The sequence below is a fragment of the Pollicipes pollicipes genome, unplaced genomic scaffold (assembly GCF_011947565.3).
Source record: "Pollicipes pollicipes isolate AB1234 unplaced genomic scaffold, Ppol_2.1 Scaffold_6138;HRSCAF=7277_pilon_pilon_pilon, whole genome shotgun sequence".
NCBI lineage: Eukaryota > Metazoa > Arthropoda > Thecostraca > Pollicipedomorpha > Pollicipedidae > Pollicipes > Pollicipes pollicipes.
The window spans coordinates 25007154-25015636 of NW_023596818.1; the positions used below are offsets into that span (position 1 = coordinate 25007154).

At 49.3% G+C, this 8483-nt stretch overlaps 2 protein-coding genes across 7 annotated transcripts in view; one reads left to right on the top strand and one right to left on the bottom strand.

Moving 5' to 3' along the window:
* LOC119105500 (WASH complex subunit 5-like) overlaps positions 1-4208 on the bottom strand; it is a 29162-nt gene extending 24954 nt beyond the window's left edge. Inside the window, 4 exon segments of the mRNA XM_037228966.1 lie at positions 331-522; positions 1029-1131; positions 1744-1911; positions 4039-4208. Of these exon segments, the coding sequence (XP_037084861.1) occupies positions 331-522; positions 1029-1131; positions 1744-1871 (423 nt within the window). The 5' untranslated portion in view covers positions 1872-1911; positions 4039-4208.
* LOC119106369 (39S ribosomal protein L52, mitochondrial) lies at positions 3680-8237 on the top strand. Of its 6 annotated transcripts, none has more exons than XM_037229997.1 (5): positions 3680-3728; positions 5169-5283; positions 5845-5932; positions 6738-6870; positions 7899-8237. In XM_037229997.1, exons 2-5 carry the CDS (start codon positions 5187-5189, stop codon positions 8040-8042), a joined length of 462 nt encoding a protein of 153 aa, XP_037085892.1. In that variant the 5' UTR covers positions 3680-3728; positions 5169-5186; the 3' UTR covers positions 8043-8237. The 6 variants fall into 6 exon arrangements, with proteins under 6 accessions (XP_037085892.1, XP_037085890.1, XP_037085891.1 ...); XM_037229995.1 differs by lacking the exon at positions 3680-3728 and adding an exon at positions 4345-4448 and having other exon boundaries at positions 7899-8235; XM_037229996.1 differs by lacking the exon at positions 3680-3728 and adding an exon at positions 4390-4559 and having other exon boundaries at positions 7899-8235.
* Positions 8238-8483: the final 246 nt, after the last annotated feature.

The following is an 8483-nucleotide window of genomic DNA, read 5'->3' on the forward strand; positions in this document are numbered from 1 at the left end:
CCATTCAAGACTCCGTTGCCAGAAAGCCCGTTACCACACAACTACCCGGCAGCAGTCCTGCTACGGTGGCGCGCTCTCCGCAGTTTCATTATAGCGGAGTACCTTCCAGCCCGGTTGGTCACGGTGTTAAAGCTGGAAATCCGTTAAAGCTGGTAATTCTTAGCGCCACTCGTTACTTCTAAGTATGTCCCGGGAGTGCCCGTTACAGCCGTCCGTTGCAGCACGGTCTGCTACAGCACTCCGTTATGGCAAGCCAAGTCCCGGAGAGACCGATCCACCGCGTCCGTTACACATATTGTCCGTAAACCATCAGGCGTTATGATGACTGACCATGAGCTGCTTTCCATCCGGGTCTGCAAAGACGTTTTCCATTGAATGCTGGAAGTACACGCCATCCGAAAGGTCCCGTATGAAGTTGTTCAGATCAGTGATGTACTTGTATATGCTCTCATAAGCCACGTAGAACCGCGAGACCACCTCCAAGTAGTTCTCCCTGAACTGGGCATCCAGCTTCCGTAAGTTCTGGAAAGACGCAAGATGTGGAAATTTGGTGAGCAATCCTCGTGAAGCGCAAGCATCCCACATCAAAGTTCATCGCTTTTTTTAGCATGCACCATAGCTTTACGGCGGCTAGCGGGTACCTCCTGTTCCGCACGCCCGTCCCACCGCGCGCCGCTCCAGCACGCAGTGCGGCAGCTGACCCACGTGACCCGCGGGTCACGTGACCGACGCCGGCGCCGCGGCCGAGCGCAAAGGTCACCGGCGGGCGGGCGAGCAGTCAGGCTGAGGTGTCGCGGCGGCCGGTCGTGCGCACGCGTATCTGAGACTGGGCGCAGTAGTATGCTGAAGCCTTAAACGTAAACGCTCTGCGCTCCGAAGGCCCATTGGTAACTGAGCCGAAACAGCAGATATATCAGCGCATCAGTGATATGGACAGTGCTCATTGTATATTCCAAGTAGCCACAGGTGGCCAGCCACGGCATCCCGGTAAAAGGGAGGATAAACACTGCCAACTTATGCATGCTCACATCATCTGCTTCAATCTTGGCTTCCACAGCATCAGCTATCTTAAAGTAACTGAAGTCAAATATGACTGGTGCATATTTCTTCCACTCTTCTTTCTTGTCTTTCCTGTCCGAAACAACAGACCATCTTCATAAACAGTTATAGCATGTCGCGCTTCGCGCTCATAGGGTCACATGATCATCGCGTCACCGCCGCCATAGCCGGCTTAGTGCAATCCACGCCATCGCCCCGTTCACGATTGCCATTATCTGCACTGCACGCGGAGAATGGGACGGAACGACGACTATCCGATAAACCGGCAGATGTGAAAACATACTTCGCATGACGACGCAGTATGCGTAGGACGGAGAACAGCTGGATGCAGACGTAGAAAAAAGACAAGGTGAGGGAACAGTGGTCGGGAGGAGACAACGTGGCGAAGGTGTGTAGCGTGACATTGCGCATACGGACTGGCAGAGAACACAAGGGTGGAATAACAGCCGCACATGACGGATGATCACAAACAAAATGAAACATGTAACAAGAACAAACATGAAACATGTAACAAGAACAAGCATGAAACATGTAACAAGAACAAACATGAAACATAACAACCCGACACTAAAAGGAGGGTTGGTAAACTTACGTTGAAAGATGGGTCTTGCAACAAGAAACTATCCTGACACAGCAGGATTACAAAAATGAAGCACACATGCTCAGATAACTAATAACACTTACCGAAACACATCAGGCAAATAATCTCTCAGCCTCAGAAGCTCAGCTATTATGGCATTGCCTCTGGACACCAGTGCTAGCAAGTTTTGACCACAGGGGTCGGCTGTTGCAAAAGAGACGTCTGGATCCATGGCAAAAAGCTGTTTGAGTCTTGCTCATCAATAGGCTGGCCTGAAAAGAGAACATTACTAAGCACTTTTACTATCAGCAGGCCCATTTTTCTGCCCCATTAAGTCTTTGGTGCTGGCAGTAGAGTGATAATGGGTGGTTATATGGTTTTTATTCATTTTATATAGTACATAGCTCGCCCTGCCATCCAACTCTAAACAGCGTAAAAAAAGAACATTGAAATGATCATCCCCAACATGGCATGGTCCAATCATTGTCAGCTCCCGGCTTATGAGAAAAGCAACAAAACACTCCTTTGGGCAGTGGGCTAGCAAAACCAATACTGAGGCGCTCAAGCTGCCAAACACATACCAAAGATGTAGAGGAGACATGCTTATGGCATACCAGATGACCAAAAGTGAGCTTAGAAGCAATTCTGATGACCTGTTCCAGGGTGTCACCTGATAGTGCTATGCCCAGGGATACTCATTCCATGATGATGCTGCTGGATGCTTACTCTGTAAATATACTAAATTACCAGGAAAAATTTTTGTGTATGTTTATTCCCTTTAAGGTACTTGAGCCTTTCATCAGAGATGCTCTGATTGGCTATTTCTTGGAGTCAGGACTTGTTCATGCAGCTCAGCATGGGTTTCTCACAAAGTGGTCCTCTATTACCTGATATTGGATGTCATGGAAGATTGGAGTGCTGTGGTAGAGGATGAAAAGTCGGTGGACATAGTATGCCTAGACTTCAGCACGGCCTTTGCTTCTGTGCCACATAACCGTCTGCTCTTCTAGCTCGATGTTTGCGGTATGAGAGGTAACCTGCTGCGCTGGATTAGGGCTTTCCCTACCCACCCGATAGGATCGATGCCGTCAGCAACATCCCGCAATGATTGGTGCTGGGGCCAACACTATTCATAATCTTCGTGAACAACCAAACAGATCTCGTACGAAGCGTGGTCAAGATTTTCACGGATGGCACCAAGATTATCTGTCCTGCTCCGAGGCCCTAACTAAATCTCCCCTACAGGTGGACCTCAACGCCCAGGCCAAGTGGTCAGAGGAGTGGTTGCTACCCTTTAATGCAACCAAGTGCAAAAAAGTGCACATCAGGAACTGCAACCCGAGGCCATTTCCTGAATGCCACCGAAAACGAAAAAGGACCTCGCAATCTACGCGGATCATAACCTAAAGTTCCACGTGCAGATGGTGGAGGTGATCTCAAAGGCCTACCATGTGCTGGAGATCGTGAAGCAGTCGGTTGCCAACATCCATGTTCATACACTGTCACTGCTCTTCAATTCCTTAGCATGCCCATATTTGGAGAATAGTAACATCATCTGGGGCCTGTTTGGTAAAATGGACCAGGAGGGGCTGGAGCGGGTAAAGCGACGAGCTGCGCGTCTCTTCCATAATGTGGGGCACCCCATATCCCAAGAGGCTCAAACTCCTCCAATTGTACTATGGTCGCCGCAGGTGAAAAACAAGATTGCAGTTTATCACCTGTTTCATGAAGGTGTGTCACTGACAAAAGATGAGTTTCTGACAAGACACAGCTTGGAGGTAAAAAGGGGACACCAGGGCAAGCTAAGAAAACCAAGAGCAGCACTTCCATAATTCATTTGTGGCATCATAAATCATTCAGCATGCAGGCCATTAGTGCTTGGTATGCTCTTTTACACATGGTGGTATTGTCAACCTTCAGTTGAACAGATGAAGAGTCACAGCTGATATGTATGGGGGACATAATTACGGCATTCCACACTGAACCTATCCCTAATTGTGGACTGTTTGGTTACAGGAACAGAAGTTTGACAAGACCAGGACCGACAGGCCAAGTGGCCTTTTACAATTCCTGATCACCATCAGGAGAGGTAAGGTGAGGTAAGGTAAGGTAAGGTATGCATGGTGAATGAATGGAATGGCCTATAGCCTGCCAACTGTGGTCATTACAACTCCCAGCACAAATGTACCCCAAATCATCTGGATCAGCACTGGATTGTACCATCACAGCATATTTTCTGTAATGCCAGGCACACTTTTTCTAACATTCATAATGAGGCATTCATTCAGCTGTCAAGTCATCATCAAATGGAACACTCACTTGGCAAGCAGTCTCTACTACAACATTTGCTCAATGCAAGTACAGGCTCTGCTTGCAATGGGCACACGGCCCAAACTTACGAGTGGTATCCCTAATACGACAGTACAGCTCAGTACAACGTGCAAAACAGATCCTGCCGAGCGTGGAACCCGGACCCCCAGCCTTCCGCGGTCATGACCGACTTGTGGGTTTGAGCGCATAGCCTTTCGGCTTTTTTCACGAACCTCCACTTTCATCGCAATAGCGCAATAAACGTTGAGAACTTATGCAGCTGTTTGCTGTAAGCAATTTTAGTACTTAAGCAGTTTTGAACTAATCAGCTGCATGAAATAAGTGCAAACATTGTTTTCATTGGAAAAAGCAAATATTTTGATCAGGTAGCTCTGCTCCAAACAGGATGTGATGTTGAAGGCCCATTTTACAGGCCTCATTTGCAGTAACAGGCGTGCATCTTATATCCAGCAGAGTAGTTGCTTACATGTGGTTACAGGTCAGTTCAAGGGCCTTGAACGGAGGGCTGTCGGAAGGGTTGGAGTGAGGCTGCCTTGGAGGTTGTAAGTGGGGGCGTGTAGCCAGTACGGCGCAAAGTGCTGCCGCAGCGGTGAGTTGACTTGCACCAGCTATGTGGATGCAGCATTCCCCTTTCCTGAAGATGTAGTATTTACTGTGCAGTGTTTGCTTCTCTTCTCCACCTCGAGCTGCAAAGCTGTATGAGAAGCACTTATCATTAAGTCATCATCTTATGTATTTTTTGTGAGCTTGGTGCTAAGTTTGCACATCTTCTGGATTAACACTGGATTTTTGGTGAAACATCTAGATGCTGGTCAGAATGAAAGCTGCACTGTCTGGTAGCTGAATGAAGTATGTTGTCAAACATGCTGATTAAAGGTGTTTGGTCATTCCTCCATGCAGCTGTAATGAATTGAATGCAGTGGTAGCCTGATTTTTAGAAATACTGGAGCTAACATGAATGCCTTGAAACATACACTTTTTCTCTGACAATTTGTTATATTTTAAAGATTTGCAATCAGTGGTGATGGGTTCAGAACATTCACCTAGCAGAGCTGTGTGTTTTTATCTTGTATCTTACACAATGACAACAATATGCAAGACATTGTATGTCCTAAGCATACCTATTGTGAAGATTAGTGCATGATGCATGTGCAGTAAGTGGCTGTGGAATGCGGATGCACAATATTTTGTATTGCAGGGGTAAAACTCAGAAGAAATGGCCCTTGAAACAGTGTTGAGAGTGGGTCAGGGCATCATCCATCAGAGCAGCCTGGTTTCTTCTGCATCACATGTCTTGTCAAATGTACATAGAGGTATGTACCTGTTTGTCTTAATATTGTTAATGTTATTCATTTGTTTGCCTGATAATGTTTCCTTGGTATAGCAATCCATGCCAGCCAATTATAAAGTTGATGAAATGGCATTTACCATCCCTGAACAAATTGACTGTGACTCTTGTTTATGCTTTGATGAAAGAGCCTAAGTATTTGCAGCCCTGCTTCATTTGTATTACACTCAATCTTTCTTGTACATACATATGTTACAGGCTTTTGCCAGTGCTTCCTGATGTTGACTGAAATCCAGAATGCCTTAAAACATGTTATATTTTTTACATGGTGTAATTTGTTGTGAATGTCCATGCATTAAGTACACAAGCACATATTGATAAAGTGGGCAGTCCACCATGGTTAGATTATGGAATGGAAGCTATTAATGTGACTCCTGGCAGTTCACTTTTTATGCTTTGATGTAAGTCTTTCCTGTACATAATTCCTGTCATTCACCATATACCTTTCATGACATGACAGAGAACATATTACATGCATTTGAGGATGGTAGCACTATTTACTGAAATGAGTTACTTTCTTCTCCAGTTTGTGCTGTTGCAAGCATAAGATGGTACAAGAAGATCCAGGCTCCACCAAAGCCTCTGCCTTCCAAACTTCAAGACTGGAGGCGAGAGTAAGCTATCACAAGATGGACCACATAGAATGCATGCTCATTCATCTGTTACTTGTCAGAACTGATCTCACATGGCAGCTGCTTATATGCAGTTGGAGTTGCTTGCAATTGTTTCATAATATCAGTATTGACTGAGGCTGTGATTCTTTATCAGCTCAGACTCTGTCCACAGTGACCCATACCTTCGTTGTTCGCATCGAGCTGCACTGTGGGCTTCATGTTCCCACTGTCAGTCTGCCCCTGGCCAGACAAGATGCATTATGCCCATGCCAGTCCTGCCTCCCAGAGCTGCCAGCATTGTATCCTACCTGCCCTGCCGCCTTGGGTCCCAGAGTCACCCATGTCATATTGTCATGTTGGGTCGAATCACCCAGTGTGGTATTCCGCCTACCCGCGCCGCTTCGAGTCCCAGAGTCGCCCGGTGTCAAACAGGGTGGATCGGTGTGGTATCCCGTCTAGCCGCGCCGCTTCGGGCCCCAGAGATGACCAGTGTTGTATCTGTCCTGCCCACGCTGCTCCGTCCATTGTCGTATAGAGCCGCCCAGTGTCGCACATAGTCGCCAAGTGTCGCACAGAGTCGCCCAGTGTCGTACAGAGTCGCCCAGTGTCGCACAGAGTCGCCCAGTGTCTCACAGAGTCGCCCAGTGTCGTACAGAGTCGCCCAGTGTGGCACAGAGTCGCCCAGTGTCGTACAGAGTCGCCCAGTGTCGCACAGAATCGCCCAGTGTCGTACAGAGTCGCCCGGTGTCGTATCTCGCCTGGCCTCGCCGCGTTGCGTGCGGCTGACGCGGCCGGCGGCCGACAGACACCAGCAGCCGGTGAACCCGACGGCGCGTGGTGTGCTGACGGACGGCCCGGACTACAGCTACCCGGACGGTCGGCCGGTGCAGGCAGGCACGCACCAGGTGCGCCGCGCCACCCAGCACCGGCAGCTCATGGTGAGATGGCACCACCGCTCACGTGTGATGCTCTTGGTGAGACGTTACCACCGCACGCGTGTGATGCTGCGGGTGAGGCGGCACCACCGCACGCGTGTGACGCTCCTGGTGAGACGACACCACCGCACATGTTCAGACGACGCTCACCAGCACCAGTCCACTTGACAGACAGCGAAACAGCCCCAGCACGTACTGATGCCTGCGCACTCGCTCCCTGTCGCTGGGTAATGCGCTGGACTCCCTCGCGGTGATCGACCAATGTCTTTTGAGGGCTAATGTGCCTTCTTTCTGATTGCTGACAACACTATCTTCCGGCTGCTGACTGACTTGCTCCTGATGTGCTAATCCCCTGCTTGTGGAGCATGCTTTCTGTTTGGATTGTCCCGCGATCTGGCCGGGCTGTGTCCTTCCTAACTTACTGCTTGTCAACCCCCCCCCCCCCCCAACCTTTCCTATTAACAGGTTAGAATTGCTGTCAGTGTGCTACCTGGCCTTACGCTCTGTGTGGTCTCGTTTCACCGGCGCCGCGTTCACCAAAGCCGACAGCGCGGCGCTTGGCAGCCCGCGTGCTGCCCTGGGTTATCAAAAGTCCACCTCAGACACAGCCACCAACTGTACAATCTGGGAATGCTTGTGTGCATGGCTCTGCTCGGACATGCCGCTTCCTGCCCATTTCCGGCGTCACTCTTCGTCTCTCGTCCGTTTTAGCCTGTTGGATACATTCCTGATCTTTGGCCGTAATGTTTTGTTACGCTGCTTTGTTTTCTGTATTCCTGCCATTTACTTGATGTGCCAGCGACCAATGTAGCTCGAGCGTCATAAAAAAACATGACGTGAGTCAGGCCATTTAATTCAAATAATGAAAAGGCTGTCCACTGATATTTTCTCTTATGTCCATCTCTGCCAGTCAGTTTTAGCCTGCTTGCCAAGTTGATGACTATTTCAAGATTCCAGCTCAGATGGCTCCAGTTCAGATGTTTCGACGTGATCGACTCGCGTTTGTAACGAGACGTGGCCGGACGCTTCAGGAGCGGATCGTGCAGCTGACTGCAGAGGTGGACCTTGCGGAGCGCCTTCACGCCGAGCGGACCCGCCAGGCACAAGAGCACGAGCAGCACCTGATGAGGAGGCGACTCAAGGCCAAGGCCACGGAAACGCTCGACGCCAAGTGACGCTGCCGGTTCGCGTAGTGTTCGTCTGGTGTTTGGCTCTCTGGCTTGCCCGCGGTGTGATGCGAGTGCGTGATGCGGATGCGGATGCGGAGGAGAATAAATGTGACTCGGAAGGGATCGCTCTGGTCTGATATGATCAGCTTAACTGGCGCTGGTAATGGGAGCTCAGAACCGCAACGTTAAGGACTATGTTGATACCAAGTGTTACTTTTAGTTTACATTTTTAATCGCAATGGATATCATGACTGTGCTTGTGTTTACACTTTGCTGGCCACCCGTAATTCTCGCTGCACCGTTTTCCGTGTCAGGCTTGGACTGTTTTTTTTTATCGTTACACTGCCGGGTGTTGAAGGTGACTGCCTGAGCCTTCTGAAACCTAACGGGCGCGTGCAAGTACGGATGCCTGACTGGCCGTAGACCGCGTGGTCACCACAGAACAGG